The sequence below is a fragment of the Corylus avellana genome, chromosome ca8, assembly GCF_901000735.1.
Source record: "Corylus avellana chromosome ca8, CavTom2PMs-1.0".
In the NCBI taxonomy this organism is placed as follows: domain Eukaryota; kingdom Viridiplantae; phylum Streptophyta; class Magnoliopsida; order Fagales; family Betulaceae; genus Corylus; species Corylus avellana.
In genome coordinates, this window is record NC_081548.1 from 4,452,112 (window position 1) to 4,477,471 (window position 25,360).

A 25,360-nucleotide genomic window follows, 5' to 3' on the forward strand; every position below is an offset into this window, starting at 1 on the left:
TTTACACCCACCTAGAGGTTTGTATTTAATAAAAATAACAATTATGAATTATACATGAAAAAAATATACTTTTCAATATTTTTTTATCACCGTTATTCGTATATTTTTTTGCAGGGAAATATTACTTGGTAGACGTAGGATATCCTCACATGAATAAATACATGGGGCCATACAAAGGGGAGCGGTATCATCTACTAGACTTTCGTCGCGGAAGCCAACCGAGGGGTATGCATGAAATTTTTAATCATGTACATGCATCACTTAAATGTACTACTGAAAGAACATTTGGAGTTTAAAAAAATAAGTGGAAGTTATTACATTGCATGCTGAATTTTTCTTATGATAAACAAGTGAAAATCACGGTGTCGTCTATAGCTCTTCATAACTTCATTAGTAAGCATGCAATAAAGGATGATGAGTTCCAACCATATGATAATGACGAGGATTTACTACCTATTAACAGTATAGGCGATCACGAAGTACAAGATGAGTCAAACTTACAACAATTAGAGATGTCCAAATTCTATGAACATTGAGCGTGATTATATTGCTAATCTATTTATGACCCACTAATGTTTTTATTTTTTTAATGTTGTTTTGTTATAAACTATTTAAAATGTTGTAAGGATCTCCTTGAATGTTGTTCTTTTTATGTGTTAAATACTTTGAAGTATTGTGGTGTTAAAAAATGTGTTAAATAATTTTAAAAAAAGAAATAAAGAAAATGATTGACATCACTTTTTATTACATATAAGTACAAAAATAAAAAATAAAAATGTTGACGTTTTGTTACATAAACCATTACGAAATAATTTTTACTTGTGAAAGCTAACATTAAACATTTTTATATAAAAACGTTGGTATAAAGTGAATAAATAAATAAATAAATAAATAATCATTGCCAACCTTAAGCCTTTATTGAAAAACATGTAATGATTTCACGTAAAAGGACATATATTTGATGGGACATGTAATGATTTTTTTTATTGTCATTTTTGCAACTAAAAGCATTTTTTTAGTTTTGTTACCGAACATCAGTAACACCAAAAAAGTACTTAAGACATGCGGTTACCAAACATGTAAACAACTTTTCAGTAATAACACTTTTGCCAAAAGCTCACAGACAAAAGCTCTATACCTCATCGTGCTTGAAATGGCGACACCTGTCCCCAGATGCCACATATCAATGCCAAATTAGCAAATTTAGCTGACATGACATTATATATAAGTGGTACCTAGGGTTTTGCTGCCACATATGCTTAAAAAATAATGAAATAATGAAAAAATAAAATAAAATTTTGAAAAATAAAATAGACATTTTAAACCTAAACCTAAAGCAGAATTCCATAACCTAAGAAGCTCAACATTTTCTTCTCCTACTAACAACCGCATTACCGATTCTAAAAGCCGAAGAAATCATACGAAGAATATGGTTGAGATTCGAAAAATACGAAGAATATAGTGACAGAGTGCGACTCTTTTTCTTGAGATCCAAAAGAAATATGCCAATTATTTTGGAGGGTAGAGAGATCGATGATTTTGTTTCCCATGAGCAAAGTCGCTGAATCAAAATTTTGCAGATTTTTAGTGGAAACAAACAAAATTTTGGTGTTGTAGCCTTTTTGAATCTATCAAGCCGTTGAATCTGCATTTTGAGCAGTGAAATTGATCAATGTTAGGCATCAAACTGTAAAAATTTAGAAGGTTTTTCTGGTAATTTGGGTAAAAACTTTCATGTCCAGAAATTTGTTTTCTTCTTCGTTGTTTTGGGATGATGGCGAACTAAAGGTATTTCTAGACGCATAATGCTTCGTTTGGGTGTAACAAAGAATGGTAAGGCGAAAGGGTATGATTGAGGTGATCGGGGATGCGCTTTGCCAGGCGTTCATGCTGAAGCGCGAGTACAAGACCCTGTGAGAAGAGGACAAGGCATGGGGCAAGCTTCAGAGGCCACTCGTAACGGCTTTTGTGGCCTTCATTTTGCTCCTGGTGATTATATGCACGACTATCAATTTGAACATTATTTTCCCTGGCAACAATGGGAAGAGGCCGTTTTGCAGCGACGAGAGGCTTCAGCCTCTGTCTTTGAACGCCAAAGGAGGCAGAGGAGGAGATTCTGATCTATTTGGTTGACCAGGCCGTTTTGCAGTGACGAGAGGCTACAACCTTTGTCTTTGACGCCAAAGGAGGCGGAGGAGGAGATTCTGATCTATTTGGTTGACTAGATTTCAGTCAAAATGGGTACATGAGTATTTTGCTTTATGTTTAGGTTTAAAATGTTTATTTTATTTTTTTCATTATTAGTATTATTATTTTTTAAGCATATGTGACAGCAAAACCCTAAGTACCACTTATGATATAATGTGACATCAACTAATCTTCTAATTTGGCATTCGGGACATGTGTTGCCATTTTAAGCATGCTGATGTGTAATTCTGTTAAATTTTTTGACGGATCATGGATGAAGATACTAAGTGTATTTTTTCAATATTCATAGGTACAACTTGAAACACTTTTTGAAACGGAAAGATCTGTTTGATTTTGGGCCTAACCACAAGTACCAAAATTGCATTTAACCCAAAAAAGAAAAAGAAAGTATGAATGATCTTGTGAAGTTCGTAGAAAGTTCAAGCCTCTTTACACTACTTGAATGTTACAAACTTGGAATTTGATGTGGAAAAGTGTATCTCCGTCTCATGTAATATATTTTGTTACAGGCCAAAGGAAAAAGAGAAAGAAAAAACTGAGAAGTTGAATATTTCTTGTATTTGTTGCTGAATGTGGAGGCTGATATCCCACATGACCGAAACCAGGACTTCAAGTTGATGTACTACAAACTTAAACCTACCACAACCAACCAACCTTAATGTACAAAATTAACCGTAGCAACATTGCAAAGTAAAACTGCCCTAAAACCTACAAGACCCTGAGTGTGGCAAACAGGCAAGCAAAGTTCAGGAACAGGAACCCTCCACTACTCAATAAAGTCATCATCTTCATCAGGAAGAGGCTGTGCAGCTGCTTTGTGCAACTCAGCTTCATGCCTGAAAATAAATTCCACCATAATTTGTGTTAGTATGAGGTTGTTCACCAAGGAATCTCGAAAGCAGCAGCAGTAAACAAAGCTGCAATATTTCTTAGTTGTATAATTATTAATATCCTTGGAAGAGTTATCTGCAAAACTAGATGAGTAAAAATTCACATCAAAAGTCCCAAGAATTAAGCCCAAGCAGTTTCTACAATTTAGTCACACTCCCAGCCAGTAGTCTCTTTTTATTTTTATGGTGCATTCCTTATATTGAATTAACAAGCATGTTTAAAAGTCTTAAGAGATCAAAATGGGAAAGCCGAAATGAATCTGGGAAAGAGGCACCATCACTTACTCTGCTTGTGCAACCATGTCAATTTGAACTTCAGGAGGAGCAAGAGCAGGTGATTCAACAAAGTGTAGGTCAACATTTCTGCAGTTACCAGTGAAAATTTAAAACTCTCTTTCCAACATCAGTCTGCAGATGATGGAAAAAAACAAAAGAGAAAGAATTAAATAAGATAAATAGACCAGACCATTACCCTGCTAGCTTTCTGGCAAGGTACAAGAAAGGTTTCTCAAAGTTGTAATTGCTCTTTGCAGAAATTTCATAGTACTGAAGATTTTTCTTCCGGTGAAAGGTAACCTGCTTTGCCTTGACCTGCCTGTTTTTGACATCGATCTTGTTACCACACAAAACTATGGGAATGTTGTCACAGACCCTGGTAATATAGGAACAGAGAAGCCATTTAGAAGACCATTTTTACATAGCAAAAGATAAATACGGAGAGGAAGTAGTTAATGAAAGGGGCAGTAGAAGTACGAGCTGCAACTAATGGCAACCTTTTTTTTTTTTTAAAAAAAAAAAACCATCAATGACTCACCTGCAGAGATCACGGTGCCATGTTGGTACGTTTTTGTATGTCAAACGAGCAGTGACATCAAACATGATGATAGCGCATTGTCCATGAATACTGAAAATCAAATGGTACAGATCAAAAATGTTAAATATGAACGAATGAAGGGTTGAAACCTAATTATATATTTGCATCCATAAGAAGCCGCAAATAAAACAGAGTCCTAATGAATCAAAATTCAAATTTGTGAAAGTACATATACCCAGACACCCTTGGTGAACACAAGATGAAACCCAATTTAGCTATCACATTCTAACAACTAGAAATTGGGTTTTGTACTAATGCCTTTTAGTGTTCTCTTAGAAACTAAAGTAATGTAACTTCAAAGAATCAATCATAAGCACTAATTCCAATCTCTGTACAGGACCATAAGCTAAAGAATCACATCACAAACACCATTACAAAAACAACTCGAAAACGTGACCCTCTAGATTTCTTATGATAACTCTATGGTAGAGCTTTCTAAATCCTAACCATCAGTTTTAAATAAAATGATTCTATAAACCATTTGACTTAAAAATAATGGTTGAGATTTTAAGAATTCCACTTAAAATATATATATATATATATATATATATATATATATATATTAGAGTTTCCCTAGATAGATAAAATAAAAAATAAAATAAAAATGCCCATTAATCACAATTATATGCGCTAAGTGAATATAGTAAAAGGGGCAAATGGAAAACACATACTAGTAACCATCTCGGAGTCCACCAAACTTCTCCTGACCGGCAGTGTCCCAGCAGTTGAACCTGATCTTCCCGTAATTCGTGAAGAAGTCCAGCGGATGAACTTCCACGCCGATTGTGGCTGTACATAGACACATTTACAATTCCAAAACCATAATATTATCATCGTCGTCGATTTTAACACGCACACAATCACAAACGGCGAATTTTAGAAAAGAGAAAGAGAGAGAAAAAAAAAAAAAAAGGAAAGAGTTCCTACGCTCATATCTCTTCTCAAACTCTCCGGTAAGGTGCCTTTTAACAAACGTAGTCTTGCCTGCACCGAATCAAAACGCTTTATTCAGAAAAATAAATAAATAAATAAAGTAAAAGAGCACTTAAAGCCTAGGATTCTCAAATTAGCTCCGTTTGGTTGCCAAGAAACTGCAGAAGTAAATGAAAATGAACTATATTCTCGAGAAACATGCAAACGGAAAACATGAGATTCGAGAATTTTCCCTCAAATTCCTTTTCCATTCCCAAATTTTACCGGCAAGCAAACAAAACAAAGAGAAAGATAAAAGCTAGAGTGCATTCATACCAGTTCCGCCATCGCCGACGATGACGAGCTTGAAGGAAGGGTAATCTACACTCTGCTGAGTCGGAATGGCCTATAAACACAAACAACGTCACCACAATACGATCACATCAAGAACGAAACGCTAACAACATATGTAACGAGAGAGAGAGAGAGAGAGAGAGAGAGAGAGAGAGAATCACCATTGTTGAGATGGTGATTGGGTAAGAGCTGTGGGTTTTGAAGGGAGCACACTGTGGAAGTGGTGGTGGTGGTGAAGGATATATATAAATACATAATACGTATAAGCAGGTTTGGACATTGGAGGGAGGCTGGACTTTTGTTCGACGCGATTTTCTACGCCGTTGGATGGAATGCCCGCTTAAACTTTAAGCTTCAATTTCAGCCGTCCACGCGTCCACTACTGTACGCTACTACTACTTCAATCTTTAATGTGGATAAATAAGATAATTTTTTTTTTCTTAGCAAATTAATCATTACAATAAAATAACCAAAGGACTAAAAAAAGGAGGGGCGAGGAATATCCAACAAATACTTTTTTTAAAAAAAAAGAAGGCATGATAGACTTTATATTGCATAAAAATAAAGCTACTAGTGAAACGAGAAATAATGTAACCTAAAGATTAGACCGTGACTGTGAATAAGACATGCATTGAGTATGAATGCGACGAGGCAGTCGATGATGGTCACCTTTTCTTGACTCCATAGACGAAGAAACATGTTCCGCAACGGCTATAAAGAATATATATATATATTAATGAAAGGTTCTCACTTTTATTTATATATTTTGACAACTAGTCAAATGTTATAGAATTATAATAAAGAACAAATATTATAAAAATATGAATGCCGCTAGGAATAGATAAGAGTTTTCTTCCAAAGTGAGTTAGAGAAATTTTTAATGCTAAGAGGCACGTGACAATTTTATAAACTGGGTTAGAACAAATTCGTACAAATTACTCCTATGAATACAATAACTTTTACTATAAGTTCCTTATAAACCAATGTGATAATTCATGTAACGTATTCTTAACACGCCAACTACTAACATTCAAGTTGTCACAAAACAATCCACATGATACTTATCACGTTTAACTGTCATGCGAGAGTTCACGTGGCACTCATTCACGTAAGATATGAAGTGATACGAAACAAAAATAAAAAGTGTAGCATCAAAACATTATTTCCTCCCATAAAGTTCACCATCCTCATCAGCATCCAGAGCATACGTATCTAAAGAACATAAAATATTCCATGTTACTTGAAGAATCACATTTTTAAGATCAGAAAGAATTCAAATCTGGCATGGTCCTGGACACAGAATATTTTGCTCGTCCAATCCTTTAGGCTTTAGGTCAAATCTAGAGCGGTTGGGTAAAAAGTAAAAACCACTGTGTCAATATCAATCTATTGCACCAAGTAAAAACAACAATAATGAGGATAAATTATCTATAGTTTTACCCTTTTTCATATGTATAGGTGAAAGTACTTGTAATGCAATTATCTAGATGTGGATTAAAGCCCTATTTACAGCATCCAATAATAAGAGCAATACCCCTTTTGTCGATGACAAAGAATGGGTTGGCTAATCCTGTGTTTTCCTAGGTATTCTATTTTATGTTTCAAGTTGATGTGTGAAATGATTATTTGACTTAAATGAGGGGGTTTACACCACACCCCTTTCAACTTAGACGTTTGTTCGAATGGCACATTACATTGTTCAAAAGCAGTCTATCAAGATCAGATCCTAGTCGTCCATTTTCCTGCACGAGCTCCTAATTGACATGTGGCAAATTTCTCGCATTTGACATGTGACCAATCCTCGTTTGAACAAACACTTATGACCCTCTTAGATAAAAAATAAAAAATAAAAAAGGAAAAGAAGAAGAAAAAGAAAAAGATTAACTGGGCTGGACAATGATAGTAGGCTGCAAAACCTAGCCATGAGTGAATTGTGCTCCTAGCCACCCACGACTTAGAGGGTGGCTCATGACCACCCCCTCACAAAAAGGGTAACTCACAACCACCTTGTTCAATGGGGCTAGAGGGAGTGGCTCGCGATCACCCCCTTTATTACGGGGCAACTATGAGTCACCCCCTTAGCTAGGGTTGGCTAAGAGCATGACTCATCCTTATCTAGAAAACCCACTACAATTGTTGTGACTAAACTAGGTCGAATGACTTAATAATTAACTTAGCCATTTTTAACCATCAAGGGTGGTGGTTCAATGGCCTAAGAAAATTCTCAAGTGGTTAGGTAAGTACTAAGGTGTGGGTTTGAATTTTTGTAATAGAGAATCTTCATGTCTAATTAGTATAAACCACTAGGGGTGGGCAGGTTAACTGGTTACCGATTTCCGGCCGTATACCGGTTTCGACCAAACCAATATTAACCGTAACCGATATACCGGTATCCTTATCGGTTAAATTTTTTATATCGGTATGCTTATCGATTCGGTTCGGTCCGGTTAGAAATTTCATATCAGTTAACCATTTAACTGATATAAACCGTTAAGTAGGGATGCAAAAACGATGTAGTTTTGGGATTATATATATACCTATGTAACCTTATCTTAATTTGGGAATTGGTAGGTTTGACTTTTTTTTTAGTTATGGCATTGGATGGGATTTCTTTGCCTTTGGTGAAAGCATTTTTCATTAACTAGTTTTGTTAATCTAATTAGCATTTATTATGTTAATTAGTCCATTTGCTTTGAAAAAATGTATTTTATAAAAATAAAAATTAAAAAAAGTTGTGGTGGATCAATATTAAAAAACTTCAATTTTTAACCTAAAAAACAAATTTTTGGGTCCCAACAAAAAGTATTTGGACCCTAAAACAACTCATTTTTAATAAGTTATTTTAGCCCAACAAAAAGTATTTAGGCTCTCAAAAGTAAAAAAAAAAACTCATTTTTGGCCAAACAAAATAAATCAATATAAAGCTCACGGTTAAATCGGTTAACCAGTTTAATCGAACCGTTTAATCGTGTACCGTTATAACCGATAATTTCGGTTAAAATTCTTATTGATTCGGTATCGGTTAATAAACCGTTTAACCAAAAATTATCGGTTAATAACCAATAAGAGCCAAAACCGGACCGTTTTGACCAATACCTAGGCCTATAAACCATATCGGTTTCCATTGATGCCCTGATGGGGCAGACGGTTAAGTTATTGTTCGGCTGGTCTTAAGGGTGCGCCTGCGGCTTCCGCCGTCTAGGTCCCTCTTGAGCAGTCCCTCGCAGATTGGTACTACTATGGTCACGTTCAAGTAGAATAGCCACAATTGGTCTTCCCCTCCAACCTTTTTTATTAAAAAAAAAAAAAAAAAAAAAAAAACTTAGCCATTTTTTAAAAGCTTTTTTTCATCAATTCTAATCCACATGGAAGATGTGCTTAATAATTTTTTTTAAAAAAAAAATCTATCTTTTTTTTAATCTGAACAGCATAATTATATTTTGGTAATAATTTCTATTATCTATTTAACGAAAATGCTTATTGCTTATAGAGTTTTCGAATTCACAATAAACTTAAGAGATATGCTAGAATTTAATAAAAATCTCATATTTTGCCCATAAAAGTTTATGTGGCAAGATGCCACATAATCTTCTTTTTGTTTTGTATTTTTTCTTCCACCAAAAATATGATGTGTCATCTTACCACATGGACTTTTATGGGCAAAATGTGGAGTTTTTATTAAATTCTAGTATTTCTCTAAACTTAAACTAATCTTAAAATCAAAATGACAAAAAATATGCTAGAATCTAATAAAAACTTCATATTTTGCCCATAAAAGTCCATGTAACAAAATGTCACATAATCTTCTTTTTGTTTTGTCTTTTTCCTTTCACTAAAAATATGATGCGGCAACTTATCACTTTGACTTTTATGAATAAAATGTGAAATTTTTATTAAATTCTAGCATTTCTGGACAAAAAAATATAAGTCATTACATAATTTCTCACAATTTAAAAATATATTAGCTAAAATAAATACCAGTAATATAAACTAAATGATCTTTATTTATTTTTATTTTTTAGTGTATTTTGACTTATCTCTTTGTTACTTCAAAATCTACTGATCTTGATTAGACACCACCTAACACCGCCATTTCTAGTATTATCACGCGTTTGCAAACCATTTCCTGCCCATGGATTTCGAGCATTTTTGGCCATAGCTCTCAAATCCTCTCTTCCAATTTTACAAGTTTCTCTAGTGTTACTTTTCTGTCCTTCAAAAAATAATGTGACTTTTAAAATTATTATTTAATCAAAATTTAATAGTGATCAATTACGAGACCAATGATAATTTTAAGAGTTACATCGTCTTTAAAGGGACGCAAAAGAGACGTGTTGCATTACTCCTCAAACTAGGATGGTCAATTGAGAGAGAAAATGAAAAAATAAGAGAAAAATTAGAATGATGAAAACTTTCTATTTAAAAATTGACAGAATATTAACAAAATTCTTAGATTAAAAGATTCAAAACTCAACTTTTAAAGTCAAAATAACCCGAAGCACAAAGGGATATAAAGAAATGTTTTTTTTCCAAAATTGATAATACCCCCATGAATCTTGATTAGACACCACCGAACGTTGCTTCATAGTTTATCACTAATTTTGAGTATTTGATTGGTTGAATGTCCCTAATAGCACACATGTTATCATTTCAATTTAAACCAAGGATTGCAGTCGCCTCCAATTTCAAAAATCTAAATCAATTCATTTTGAATGAATGACCTGAATTAAGTCTTTTTGGATATTTTTTTTCTTAAAAAATAGGGTTAAATTCACTTTACCCCCTGAAGTTTTATTGGTTTTTCAATTCGAACCCCAATGTTTAAAAATTGGCAATGTACCCCCCTAATGTTTAAAAATTTTTCAATTCAGATCTTTCGTTACTAATTTCCGTCTAATTGAACCGAAATCATCCCACGTGCGTCTCCCGTGAGATTTTGATACTCTCTATTCCAATTTTGCCCTCATTAAAACTTATGAAATTAAGGGTAATTACGTAATTTCATAAGTTTTAATGAGGGTAATTACGTAATTTCATAGGTTTTTAATGATGGCAAAACTGGAATAGAGGACATCAAAATCCCACGTGAGATGCACGTAGGATTATTTCCGTCCAATTAGATGGAATTAGTAACGGAGGATCTGAATTGAAATTTTTTAAAACATTTAGGGGGTACATTGCCAATTTTTAAACATTAGGGTTCGAATTGAAAAACCCTTGAAACTTCAAGGGGGTAAAATGAATTTTTCCCTAAAAAATACTAATGGGTGGCAGAACCACCATTTAAAGCAATCAACTACCCTACCCTATTAAGAAGTGATTAACCATCTTTTTATTCTTTGAAGCAGTGCTCAACCATCCAAAGGGATGGTGGGGGAGGTCAAACTATCCTACCCACTCATAGGGTGGCCGACCACCCCCATAGGGGCTTGAGGTGGTCGCACCACTCCTTGAGCCATAGGGAGGTGATGAGCCGGGCTAGAGTTTTTGGATGTCATGAACCATTTCGTTGTCCTTACTGATGAAGTGTAAATTTCTTCCCATTTGAGGTGTTAATATATATGTAAATCCTTATGTTTTTGAATTGTTTTGTGTCTTTGAAAAAATGTTGGATTTTTGGTGAAAGGATTTGTACTTTGGTGTTTGAATTATGTCATGAGCTCTGATTTGTGCTTAGGGTAGTGTTATGAAGTTTGTTAGGACTTTGGAACGAGCTAGATAGGTTAAAAATATGACCTTTCTGAGTTTTTGGGTTTTTGTTCAAGAAACGTTTGAATGGTACAACTGTACAAGGAATGATTGAATGGTTAGAACATTTGAATGGCCCTCAGGGAATGATCAAACCTTTTAAGGGCAGAATGTGCACATTAGGGGTTTTAAGTGCACATTGGGGTTTTAGAGCATAGATTAGGGTTTTACATAGTATCTTAGCTAATATTCAAGTATGGACTTGCAAAAATGAGATGTTGACCCTTTGGTATGTGTGAGGTTGGATGTGAGAGTTCGAGGTAAGTAATCATTCATGGAAATGCCAAAATACTTTGTTATCAAGCATGAATATTTTATTTATAAACTTGCATTTTAGATACTCATGCCTTTCATAAAAAATGTATGGTGTAAGCCTTAAGGCTTTTAAAGGTTGATTTACAAATGCATTGATGTTTTACCAATGAAATATGCTATGTTCTTAACTGGAATATTATTGATGTGGCGTACCACCATGAGAAATGTGGGTGAAGAATCTGGATAAGTACACATTGGTATATGAACTTGACCATATGGCCCATGTTTAGTTTAGTGTTAGGTTGCCTTGGATCCAACGACTAGAGTGACCAATGCAACAATACGCATATGGTGGTCATGTCCTACGGCATCGCTAGTGGTATGGATCATTCAGGATCGAACTCGGTCAGACCTCTAGTGGTAGCTACTTATATACCGTGCTCAGGACACCTAAGTTGTACTAGATGCACTCTAAGATGCGCAAACCTTATCATCGAGAAAAAACGACACAAATAGACTATATTGGGGTGAGTTATGACCCAAAAATTAATTATGAATATTATATGATATACTTCATCAACATGGTTTTTTGACATAAATTGCAACATGTTATCATTGGAATTATGCCTTAATTGTTTTATAATGGTGATATAATTACGGAGATAATGATCACCAGTATAATTTATTCAAAACTCAATTATGTTTCTAAAATGTACTCTCTCTATACTTATTTCTAATTAAACCAGACTCACTGTATATACTAAGTTCTATTTGAAATAAGTACATAAATGTTGAGCGAAAGATTGTAGAAAGCAATTTATGTATAACATTTGTATTGAGACGAAATCGTCTATTCTCAACTAGATATTTAATCTCAATAGTTTACTAGTATTTTATTTTATATTGATATTTGTTGTTATTGGTAGTACTTCAACTAATTAAAATGAAAGTATTATGAATAACCTTTCAAGTTAATTACCATAGCTAACAAATTTTAAGGGCGTTCACAAAAGAGCAGCCACACTCTTAAACCACAAGCCATGAAGAGTTGGCAAACTAGAAAATGTGAACCGGGGACACGTGGGCCATAAGCTTAATTAATCCAAACTCAAAAATATCACATTGCTGTGCAGACACATATGTCATAAAATCCAAAACAAAAAGCAAAACAATGGTCCAACTCCGCATCCACAAGTTGATACAACCAAAGATTTAAGTTTGTTAACATGCACAAAGCCAGCAATTTAGGGGAAAAAATGGCTCAAGGGACTCGAATATTTTGATGAGAATCTCTGACAAAAACTAGAACACCCCAATCTACTCAAATGCGTCATCATCGTCATCAGGAAGGGGCTGACTCGCAGCAGCAACAAGCTCAGCTTCATGCCTGTGGAAATCACCAACAGAGAAAACAAAGGTTATATATACAAGTAAAACGAGTTTATTAGAAAGCCAACCCAAGTGCACAAGGAGAGTATATAAGAAAATACATCCAACAAATCAAGAGAAAGAACAGAGAGCACAAAATTCTACAAAATTAGTGCTATTGAGAAAGCATTAGTAGCGACCCACTCTAAGAGGAATTTAAGAAAACATAACAGTAAATCCAAACTCGTTTTCTCGCAATCATCAAGTCTGATGATTGCAGTGTTCCTTTTCCTTTTGAGTTTCTCCCATCAGTTTGGAGAAACTCAAAAGGAAGAACTCAGCTCATCAGGCTTGACAAGTTATTCATAATTCAAAAAGGAAAATAAAAAAAACTGATATCAATTTTAATTCGCGAGACCTGATGGATGAGGTAAAGGAATCTAATATATTATGCAACAATTAATAATTGCTGTAACAAACTCCCTCATCACAGAACCACAGAAGCACAGCATGCCAAAAGAATAGCAGTTATTAAACCAGTTTAACACACAATTCTGGCAGTACTTATATCAACCTGATACAAGAAAATACAGGAAGAGGGGAATAAGTAGCATCTACATAACAGTTATAAGTATAGAGAAGTTTCTTGCAGAGGAAACAGTTATCGACACCATTAAGAGTATCGCTTGCTGATAGCACCTCAAAAAGGCACGATTTTCACATAACACCTAGGACAGACCATGTAGTACTTGGTCATGCCTTCTTTAACCTAGCACTCCACATTAACTGTTGAGAGAGAGAATTTTAGTTATAAGAGAAGGCTTACTGTTGTTGCACAGCCAAGTCGATTTGCACTTCTGGGGGAGCCAGGGCAGGAGATTCAACGAAATGCAGATTAGCGTCCCTATAAACAAGCACATTGCACAGTAAATACTTGATTGTAACTGCATTCTGCAGAATTATCAAGAGCACTAAAAGTAACAGGGGGAAAAGCTTCTCTATCAGAAATTAATGGGTCTTTACCCTGCAAGCTTCCTGGCAAGGTATAAGAAAGGCTTCTCGAAGTTATAATTGCTCTTAGCTGATATCTCGTAGTACTGCAAATTCTTCTTCCGGTGGAAAGTAACCTGCTTTGCCTTCACCTGCCTGTTCTTCACATCAACCTTGTTTCCACAAAGAACAATTGGGATGTTTTCACACACCCTGAAAAATGACAACATAGGAAGTAGCTATGAGACCCAATAAAGCAAAGGAACTCTCAAACTTAACAAGAGACTAGTCAGGGTTTCTGAACAGACCTGCAAAGATCCCGGTGCCATGTTGGAACGTTCTTGTATGTCAGCCGGGCAGTAACATCAAACATGATAATTGCACATTGCCCATGGATGCTGTAAAATGAACATGATTTTTAAAACATCATCTGAAGAGACTAAATTAAACTGAAACATATATGATTTCTGAGAGTTTATGGACCGAAGTGAATCTATCAAGCACCAAAAACAAAAGAGGAAAAAACAACATTTTTTTCCTGGGAAGTTAACCCAGTCCACAAAATTAAAATTAGTTCAGAACTAATTGAGTATACCATCATAATATGTTTATAAAAAACTTTACTACAAACACAGACCTCTAAATCTTCCTTCCCTCAAGAAGTAGCAAATAATTATTAAGAAAAAAGAATTGTGATTTGGGGTTGGCGGTGGTTATTTGAGCGTACAAAGTGGGGGGACAGGTTCAAAAACTACACATAAGAAGCATGAACATGTTTGCATTTAATCATCTGCATAATAGTTTCCACGAAGTTCAAGAATTTCATTTAAATATAAAAAAGCTCATAAAATCACACCAATTCCTCAATTTCTTAAGTTACTTAATACTTGATTCGAAAACAAAACAAACAAAACATAACAGATTGCCATATATAAATCTCAAAAGGGCAAAAAGGGTCTAACTACCATTACACGTGAATCTCTGCATATAAGCATTTACATACAAACACTAAACAGGGGTAGCTAGAAGGTAATGGTGCGCTAGATATGGCTACAACTTAATTTGAATAATAAGTTAGATATAAAGAATTGCCCAAAATTATTCTGCAGATCACTCACTAGTATCCATCTCGAAGACCACCAAACTTCTCTTGCCCAGCTGTGTCCCAGCAGTAGAATCGAATTTTCCCACAGTTGGTGAAAAAGTCCAAAGGATGGACTTCCACACCAATGGTTGCTGTACATGAGTTGAAAGATCAAGAATGAGATCAGTCCCGGATACCAATTCCAATTAACAAACCAAAAGAACAAAGTTCAAGTTTTTTTCCTTTTTATTTTTAGCATCAAACAAGAGTAACTTTGCTCTAAACGCAAGGTTTTACTACTTCCTTAATACCAAGGAAACCATAAAGACAAGATATCAAAGATCAAAATCCAACAGATAAAATCTAAATTCATCAGACTTACGTTCGTATTTTTTCTCAAACTCCCCAGTCAGATGCCTCTTCACAAATGTTGTTTTTCCTGCATTGTTCAAACAATTGAAATCCAAATAAGCAAAACGTCCACTACTAGAAGCCAACCGCTTCAACAATCAAATATGATGAGTTACCAAATAATAACAAAACCAAAGGCAATTAATTTATCACAAATCAACCCAACTGCACGAAATAGAAATACCAAAGAATATCATTCACTTTTTTTTCCTTCAAGTTTTAGTTTCACAGTAAAGATTTTTTCTTGGGACTATTTTCAAACAAACAGAGTATAAACGGCAACAGACCCCTAGAACGAAAGCAAAAAAATACCTACGGCTCAGCAGCTAAGCTTAATTGAAATCCACTATTCAATAAACTGATCTTTTTTTTTCATCCTAAATTTTCCCAGTAACCAAACAGATCTTGAAGGAAAGAACCATTACACCAAAGAAAACTTACCGGTTCCACCATCGCCGACAATCACAAGCTTAAAGCTCGGGTAATCGACGGTCTGTTGGTTCGGCAAAGCCTACAACACAAAACCAAAAGATCAAACGCCCAAAAAAAATCAGAATCAAAATGCCAAACAAACGTCGAAGATCAAAGAAAATAAACCGAAAATTTTTGAGAGATTATGCGAGAAAGAGAGCTGCATACCATATTTCGCAGCGAGGGTGTGGCGCAGAGAGCGAAAGATAGAGAGAGAAGGAGCGTAAGAGATTTGTGAGGGTTTTATATAGGAGGAGCCGGTAGAGAGGCCCTAGTCTTTCCCAGTTAGCTTCAAACTGACGCAGCTCTCTCAGCCGTCAGATCTGAGGACTCGTGGAGTTATGAAGATCACGTGTGGCCGACCGATCAGACATTTGAACTTTGCCAGAAATAATATAATAATAAAAAGGGTTAAATACCTAATAGCATGAAGTTTAAGAACTTTATAATAGCATGAAGTTTAAGAACTTTATTTTTATTCTCCTGAGGTTTTATTTTTATTACAGAACTTTCTTGGGGTTTTGATAAAGGACCAACTTAGTATATCTATTAGTTGATCGTTAATTGACCATTAAGACTGACACGTGGACTAATCAGATGTTGACATGTGGCATCTATTTAATTTTTTTTAAATTTGAAAAAAACAAAAAAAAAAATTGGGGGTGGCTCGCCGTTTGAGGTGGCTCGGCCACCCCCCATCTGGACTTTTTATTTGAGGGTTTGGGCTCCTCCCCATCTGGACCTGTTAACGTCCAAGCCTATTGGTCCGTTTTTAAGTGAACCATGCCAAACCAAGTCAAACTTTAAAACCCATTTATGGTTAGATAATTGGCATCCCCGATGAAAACTTTGATAACTTGTATATTCAAAGTGACTAAAAATTACAGTACAAAGTTGTGGTATTTATATACAAGACTTAACCTAAAGTATGCTCAACTAAACCTAATGCAAAATCACAAACCAGAATAATTATATTACAAAGGGATAACTTTACTTTAAACCCTTAAATTACCACGCGATTTGAGAAGTCTCCTAAACTTTAAAACCTCTCAATTTGGATTCCTAAACTTTCAATTGCAATCAATTTGAACCCCTCCGTCATATTTAGCCATTAACTTCCCTGATTTACTCCTAAAAAGACCAAAATATTTCTAATATTTTTTTAAAACTTTATTTATTTTTTTATTTGGAATTAAGGGTAAATTTAGAATTTTATAAAAAAATTCAGAGGTATAAACGTCATTGTCTCACTTTTAACGTTTAAAATCTGATGGACAGTCTAAATTGAAAGGTTTTAAAGTTTAAGAGATTTCCTCAAATCGCACGGTAATTCAGGGGTTTAAAGTAAAGTTACTCCTATATTACAAACAAACAAACCTTCTTGCATATTTTCCTTTATGCAATAATACAAGTTATCCAATAGTTGTGCATCTTTCCTTCTAGAGTAGATTTGATTATATGTTGTCTGATTGTAAGGAAGTTCTCTGTATGCTGTCATGAGAGATCGTGGAATGCCTTAAATCTTTCCATATCGGTTTTGTGATTTAATGCAGTGACTGATCTGGCTTGTGTATATGTCTGCGCTCGAGCCCTTACGGGCCTACATGTCTAAGCTCGAGCACACTGAACTTAAGCTCAAGCCCTTGCGGGCCTAGTATACTTTAACACCCGAGTGGTGAATGACACTAGCAATAGTTTGGTTGCAAAGTTGTCCTCGTGCTAGATTTGAAACTCTTGTTGATATCAAGAGCATATTATATATGAAAGGTGAAAATAAAGGGGAAAATATTGTATTGAAATAGACTTCTTTGCTTGATTGATTTACAAACAGTACAAAGGGTATTATATACTATTACATATGCGCGCGTGTAAGTAAAGCAACAAAATAAATACAGGACAGTAATTGACAAAATGTCTCAGACTTGCTCAACGAGAATAATTTCCTTATAGACATGTGAGTGTGGAGCAAGGTATGGGATCTTTCCTTTCTAATGTGAGTGTACCGCAAGGTGTGAGATATTCCCTTTCTAATGTGAGTGTACCGCAAGGTGTGAGATATTCCCTTTCTAATGTGAGTGTACCGCAAGGAGGTGGACTACTCAAATATTGCTTTCTTAATTTATTCATAAGGTTTCCCAACATAATATGTAACCATACATGCGATAGCTTGATTTGAGGAGCCTTGCGAGGCAATAACCTTTAAGGATGCAGCACGATCTAATGAGGTGGCATGACTGGACTTACCATCATAATTAGCAACAGGCCTTCTTATGTTTAGGAGTTGCCCTTTATCCTAGGGCAGTGGGGTTTATTCTAGGCAGTGGGGTTTTTTGAGGTTGAGATAAACAGAGAGTTTATGGAAGAGACTGATCTTGATTTTGGGCTTGAGTTTGAATTTGTTGAAGCTGCAGGCCAAATTCTGTATCAACTCCTTGAACAACTTTACCCCAATAGGATCGATTTTGACCGTTTGCAGTTACATAAATCTAGCCAAAGGTAATATAAAATGCAAGCTGAGTGGGTATATGTAGTGTAGCATAATTAATGCTTTGGGTAGGTGGTGGTGTTTGTTATTTTTCTTATTTTTTGGCTTATTGGGCTGACGAAATTGCAAAATACATAAAGTTCCAAGATAAGGAGATGGAAGCCTTTTGTGGAAGAGAGAGATAACCTTGTTAAAGTCCAAGAAGAGAAGAAGGCTGAACTGAAGCGGAGGCAGTGGGAGGAAGAGGTTGAGCTTGAGAAAGAGTTCAATGCAGACCTAACCCAGCTAATGGACAAGTACTCCCCACATCATCTTCCTGATGCTGTTGATTGTCTTTGAATTATATATATCCACTCAGCTTGCATTTTATATTACCTTTGGCTAGATTCATGGAACTGCAAACTGTCAAAACCATGTTGGGGTAAAGTTGTTCAAGGAGTTGATACAGAATATAGCCTATATGGCCTGCAGTTTCATCAAATTCAAACACAAGCCCAAAATCAAGATCAGCCTCTTCCATAAACTCTCTGTTTATCTCAACCTAAAAAAACCCCACTGCCCTATAATAAAAGGCAACTCCTTGAACAACTCCTTGGATATTTGTATCAACTCCTTGAACAACTTTACCCCTTCAGGCTGATCCAGCTCTTGAAGGATTCGCGTTTAAAAGCCAACATGTGAAGCCAAAACCGCTCAACCCCTTCTGTCTTTCTCACCTCAACATGATATCATAGGCCCCGTTTGCATGTTTTCATGCGGATGATTTGCTCTTGCGCTCATCACTGTTGTAGTGATTTTGTATTTGAATAGTAAACCCATTACTCATACCAAATTATGTTAACGTCTAGAAGTTGTGTTGCGCTCATCTCTTCAAGTTATTCGACAAGATCAGCCTCTTACCTTTGTAGTGTTGTCCGATGCATTGACGAGTTCTTCTCCTTCTCCTTTTTAACTCCTTAAGAGAAGAAATTGGATTAAGCTTAGATTGGGTGTTGTGCTTTTAGGCAGGCGTGTCAACTCCAGCGATTTAAGCCTGCTAAGATTAAACACTTTAGCCGGAAATGACTACAATCTCACATCTAATTAAAGTTAGATCTCCTTAAGATTTCACACCACCCAACACGTAGGAAATCACCGATAAAGTTAAGCTTCTGACACACGTAATTAAAAAAAGAATTGAAAATAGTTGAGAGTGAGAGGAACTCTGAGTCTCTCTGAAAACTCTCACATCTCTCCTCAATAGTCAGGTCGAAGAGACAAAAAGGCATAAATTGGGACAACCATGTAAGGTAGTTCCCACCCTCAAGCTTGTAAAGTAGGATGAGGAAAAGCTGACATAGACCAGGTACCGAAAGTATTTGCCATGGAACGAAACTAGGTTGAGGCCTTTATAATGGCTCTGATACCATGAAAATAAAGGGGAAAATATTGTATTGAAATAGACTTCTTTGCTTGATTGATTTACAAACAGTACATAGGGTATTATTTGCTATTATATATGTGTGCAAGTAAAGCAAGAAAATAAATACAAGACAGTAATTGACAAAATGTCCCAAACTTGCTCTACGAGAATAATTTCCTTATAGACATGTGAGTGTGGCGCTAGGTATGTGATCTTTCCTTTCTGATGTGAGTGTACCGCAAGGTGTGAGATCTTCCCTTTCTAATGTGAGTGTGCTGCAAGGAGGTTGACTACTCAAATATTGCTTTCTTAATTTATTCATAAGTTTCCCAACATAACATGTAACCATATATGTGATAGCTTGATTTGAGGAGTCTTGCGAGGCAATAACCTTTGAGGATGCAGCACGATCTAATGAGGTGGCATGAGTGGATTTACCATCATAATTAGCAACAGGCCTTGTTATGTTAACAAAAGGTTCAATGTGTTTTTCTGTCGGGATCATATGGAGAGCATAGAGCAATTGTTCTTTGATATAAAAAGTAAGACTATTGGAAGTTAAATTTGATATAAATAGTATGAAGCATTTTTTGGGTTAATTGGCAAACAACCCCAATAAAAAAAAGCATGTTGTCTAGCCCTGCTTATCCTTGGTATGAATCCCAAGCATCGGGATAAAGAAACAAAAAGAAAATAATTTGAGGGTCGTTATTTGCAAACTCTATTGGAGTGTTGGAGTGCGGACATATGGTCAAGATTTTGTTTTGCGGCTCGTTTAGAAGTAAAAATAGTCTCCATGCGGAAATATATATAATATTAGGAAATCAAATTGAATTTTAAGTGAAGTGGAACTTCTATTTCCTTCAAGTATATATAGTACCGTTTTACTAATTTATTTTGCTAGAGTACATGGCACTCAATATACTCATACCACTATAAACCATCCTCACATTATTTTTCAAATTTATGCTCTAAAAACTCACACTAAAAACCCAATATTGCTTCCTTAGAAACAAAATTACTCATATATATATATATATATATATATATATAGCATGACCAAATATCCAATATATCCGAGCCGGACCCACCTTGCATGTATATATATATAATATATATAATAACTCATAGCCCTCACATGAGTCGACGTGGATTACGAACGCTCAACAACTTCACGTCATCGAGAACCGGTCCACAGAGAGAAGAAAAGTCGTCACTTCTCATGGTGTAAAAAGTGCTGAGGAACATGACACGTGTTCGCGGAGAAACCGCCACGAACTTGAGCACGGCGCGCTTGAATCCGCCTTTGCCCTTGGACTCGTACGGCACTTTGACGGTGTCCCTACCGGCGAATGCCTCGACGATCATGGAGCCCTCGCAGGAGTTGCTGGCATCCCCGACAGCGAAAGAGAGGATGTAGGTTTTTCCCGGGATGGTCCGGGCTACCTGAGCAATAGCACTTTCTTTTCCGGCGACAAGTTCAACGGCTCGCTTTCCTTCCGGAACGGAGAAGTGGTTGGAATCTATGTACTTGACGGCTTTGAGGGACTCGACCATCCAGCCGGGTAGTGGAGAGTGGTCGTCTTCGATGTTGGGTGGTATAAGGACGCCCCAAGAGGTGTTGGGGAGCACATATGGTCCTTCTTCGAAATCCCCATTCTTCAATAAATTCTCTGCACAATTACAACCTCAAAATAAGTATAATATCGAACAGGTTCCTTTTCAGTTCAAATATAATTACAACCTCAAAAGTATAATTTGGAACAAAATTCTCTCAAGTTTATTTAAACTAAACTAGATAATATCCAATCCAATTAATTATATATGAGGCATTTTTGATTTTTCACTATTTAAATAGACAAAAATTTTCTTCCAATATAACTAACCGAATATTATTCGGTTTATTTAAACTAGATATGTTCGTATAATTTGTCCCAAAAAAAAAAAAAAAAATTATAGCACATGATCAAATTTCTATAACCCACATTAAAGTGATTAAATTTTCACTTTCATTTTTATTAATTTCGGCAAAGATCCTTGTCCAAATAAAAAATAAATTGTTCATATTTATGGTGCGACAACATATAGATTAGATATGTAAAATCATTAAATAAATCATCAGGAATTAAATTTTAGGGTTTATAACATGGTATATTTAGGATATTTTGGCTTTATAACATGACATAGTTAAGGAGATCTAGGACTTGTTTTAGGTTAAGGTATCCTAAAATTTAATGAAAGAATTCTTCTCATTTCAAGTGAAATAGAAATGAGTTATTTCTTTCATTTTATTGTATTTAATGGTCTACATTGTATCATGTCATTTAAACATATATATTATTACATCAATAAAATCTACGGCAAAACATTAAGTAGATTTTCAGCAATTTTTGTGATCTAGACTATTAATAACAGGTGAATTTGGATCATCTCTAATTCATTTGAACTTAAAAATATACAGTTAGTTAAAATTTAGAGATACTTTTATCATATTAGAAAGTAAAAAAATAAAAATACCTTTCAACTATATATATATATATATATATGTATATATAAAGAATTCTGACAAAATTTATCTGCCCTAATAAATTTGGGACAACCTGTCCAATTGTCAAGGCAGGTGGACAAAATTATCCGGGTCCATGTTTCCAGGCGTCTAATTAACTCAACCGTTTTAAAATGTTCAAGTTGTCAGCCAAGCCCCGAATCCTGATGCCTAATTAATTGGAGCACCTTTTTCCTTCTCCCCACAGAGACAAAATACGGCGAATAACATTAACTGCAAATACCTTGGCGGGAAAGACAGCTACCTAACTCCAAAGAGGTAAAATTAAACGACAGGAAAAAGAGGTGGTCCTATAGCCCCTACATGATGATCTCAAAGCATGCCCAGTTGCCCACGTTGCCCAAAATCATTGCAAAATTCAACGGAGAAATTGGCTTTTTCTGCCTTCTTGGGTCGAGGAAATTGTTTTTTTTTTTTTTTTGGTTTTTTTTTTTTCTCTACTAGTGTTGCCTTCCAATTATAGGTACCCATTTAGGCTTATGTGTGCAACATGATTATGTGGGCATGTTTAATGTTTAAGTATGCGTTTTAAAGGTTTAAAAGCACGTTTAATATTCAAAAAAAATATATATTTTAAACTCATTTGGTAAAAAAAATTGAAATCATTTGTAAGAGTTTAGAAAGTCTAAAAATAGTCAAAATTCACTTTTGACAAAAATTTAAAAATAAAGTTTTTACTCAAAAATGTTTTTTATTTAAAAAATCTATTTATTAAACGCAATTTCAAACAGACTTTAAAAGTATGTTTATGGTGCGTTTGAAGGGTCTAAATAAAAATGTGTTTAACACTCAAAAAGTTTATTTGAAAAACAAAAAAAAAAATATACATTTGGTAAAAAAAATTGAAAACGCTTTTAAAGGTTTAAAAAACCTAAAAATAGTCAAAACGCATTTGACAAAAACTTAAAAATAAGCTTTTTCCAAAAAAAAGTTTTTTTTTTTTTTTTATAACTTAAAAGTTCTATTTTTTAAATCCAATCCCAAACAGACTCTTAACCACGTAGGGTCGTAAGTGTAAAATTTGTGTTGAGTTTGTCTCGAAAACTATATAAGTTACTTATTTAATTCAAGAGATTAAATATTTTAACTACATTCGTATTATCTAATAATAACTTTATATTATTATTATTATTATTTTAATTGTTCTAACTTTATATTAAGGTAGAAGAACTTACTGTTGGTTGCTCTAGGAGGATAGAGAGCTTTAATGGCGACAGAATCAATGAGTGGACCGCAGGCCGGATCCTCCTCCACACCCGGATTATGAATAACAATTTCGGCAACTTCAAGCTCGGCCTGGAAAGCCCACGCATACGAGTCCCACCCGTTGCTGCTATACATAGTCTGCATCGGCAGCACGCCGGAATCAGGCGCCACCGATATGTTGAGCTTCTCCTCTTGAGCGCAGGTGCGAGCCGCGCTGAAAGTGAGGGAGTAGTAGAGCCCCTTGACCACTTTGATGCGTTGCTTTATCGATGCCTCGTTCCCGAGCCTGACGGCGAAGGCTCCCTCCGGCACCACCAGCAGCATGTCGCCTTGCTTTTGCCCGGATTTTATGTACTCTACGAAGCCGGAGACCTCCCAATCTGGTACGGCATAGCGCCCGATCACCACCGTGCCGTTCATGTCCGATTGCTTCGGGGCAAACTCGAAGTTCCCATTGCGTACTAATCCTGTGTTAGATGGGAAATCATGGGATTCAATTTAACAAATCATATGATTACTGCACATACAAAGCATAGCCTTTACAAGGAAATATGTTGGGTTTACTACAATATATTTGTATAGTAATTGTCCTAATAAAATAAAGAGAAATGTTTAATGCAATAGTACTTAGAATGACGGCTAGCTTTTTTCTTTCTAAAATAAAAAATTTAAAACTTATTTTACTTTATATCAAATCACGAACTCATTGCTCAATTTACTTGTTTTACCCAACTCACCATTCACCAACTAGTCTCGTCAAGAGTGACAAAATTGACTTGTTTTACTTTTTGGGAGGTATCTTGTGGGTGTTTTTTCTTTGGTTTTTAAAGTGATATTCATGTGGGGGTATTAATAATAAGAATTCACCATCACGTGGGCTACTGACAAATTAACCCTCATTAAAGCATTGCTTTCTTGGATGTCAGAACATTCAGAAACAAAAAAATGTACATGCTGTCAGCAAAAACCAATGAGCAGCGGCAAAAAGCAGCAGTAGATTAATTACTGGCCATGAAAGTGACCTCTCAAGCCCTGAGAAAACCCAGATTCCTATTTCCAAGAGCTTAAATCTTTAGCTTGGACACTCTGCAAATCTGCCTTAAAAACCTTCAAACCTCTATTATATGAGTCCATTTTGGAGCAGAAATGGTAAAAAAAATGTAATCTGAATTCTAAAATCTCAACAAACAACTTCTTTGAAAACCAAGACAGCCCAAGAAATCATATATATATATATATATATATATATATATATATATATATATACGTGGGAAAATGCATAAACGACTTACCGTCGGTGAAGGAGAAGGCGAGGTGGCAGGTAGCACACAGAAGCACCGACAACAAAACGACCCCTCGCATGGCGAAGCTGTGTGTAAATTTTGGTGAGAGAGATGGTGTTGAAGACATAGAGAGGAAAACATGGCGAGGATTCCTTTATATGCATGACAGCCTACAAAAAGGGTCTTGGATTGCGTTGAAATATCGAACTTTGCCATTTCTTGAGTCGTTATCTTCACGTGGGGGGTTCCTGATGACGAATTTGCCCTTTTTCTTTTTCTATTTATTTTTTTTATTTTTAGTACTATGACTAAAAAGATCGGGACGTATATCGAAGACAAAAGCTGTTGAATGTCACATGGTAAGTTGTTACACAACCTGCAAGGCCACGACATGCTTTTGTTTTGTTTACTTTTGCTGGGTTTTATTATGGGTTGAAGTGACGTATTTTAAGTAATTAACATCTTTTTAAGCGATTTATATCAAAATTTATTTAAAACATGCCACCGATGAAAAATAAGTGTAATTATTAAGTATACAGAGTAGCATTACTTTATAAATAAGCCTTTCGGTGATTTAGTAATAGTAAGAAAAATTCTCATAAAAATTTATTTTCTTATGTTTTAATTAATAAAAAAAATGACGGGAATTATGATCTAGATCTTAGATTTATTTTAAAGAATAATTACAATCAGGTCGTGGTGTAAATTGGGTATTTTGCACCCTTTAATAGTAAACAGACACTTCAGCCTAAAACACCAAAAAACAATGACTTTTCACACTAAATAATTTTTCTTACGTTGACAAAATGCCTCATAGACAAAATACTCATGAATAAAACCATCGGACATACCG

General features: G+C 35.2%; 2 protein-coding genes across 2 annotated transcripts; both read right to left on the reverse strand.

The window, feature by feature from the left end:
- Positions 1–2,744: 2,744 nt before the first annotated feature.
- On the reverse strand, positions 2,745–15,843 carry LOC132190729 (uncharacterized). The gene is made up of 16 exons (XM_059605781.1): positions 15,734–15,843; positions 15,536–15,605; positions 15,066–15,122; positions 14,718–14,835; positions 13,908–13,997; positions 13,633–13,812; positions 13,436–13,513; positions 12,563–12,628; positions 5,400–5,553; positions 5,221–5,290; positions 4,900–4,956; positions 4,644–4,761; positions 3,913–4,002; positions 3,571–3,750; positions 3,384–3,461; positions 2,745–3,044 (listed from the first exon to the last, which is right to left on the reverse strand). Exons 1-16 carry the CDS (start codon positions 15,734–15,736, stop codon positions 2,975–2,977), a joined length of 1,479 nt encoding a protein of 492 aa, XP_059461764.1. The 5' UTR covers positions 15,737–15,843; the 3' UTR covers positions 2,745–2,974.
- Positions 15,844–20,281: 4,438 nt separating this feature from the next.
- Positions 20,282–24,630, reverse strand: LOC132189476 (protein DUF642 L-GALACTONO-1,4-LACTONE-RESPONSIVE GENE 2-like). Its single transcript, XM_059604222.1, has 3 exons — positions 24,517–24,630; positions 23,194–23,691; positions 20,282–21,125 (listed from the first exon to the last, which is right to left on the reverse strand). Exons 1-3 carry the CDS (start codon positions 24,584–24,586, stop codon positions 20,587–20,589), a joined length of 1,107 nt encoding a protein of 368 aa, XP_059460205.1. The 5' UTR covers positions 24,587–24,630; the 3' UTR covers positions 20,282–20,586.
- Positions 24,631–25,360: the final 730 nt, after the last annotated feature.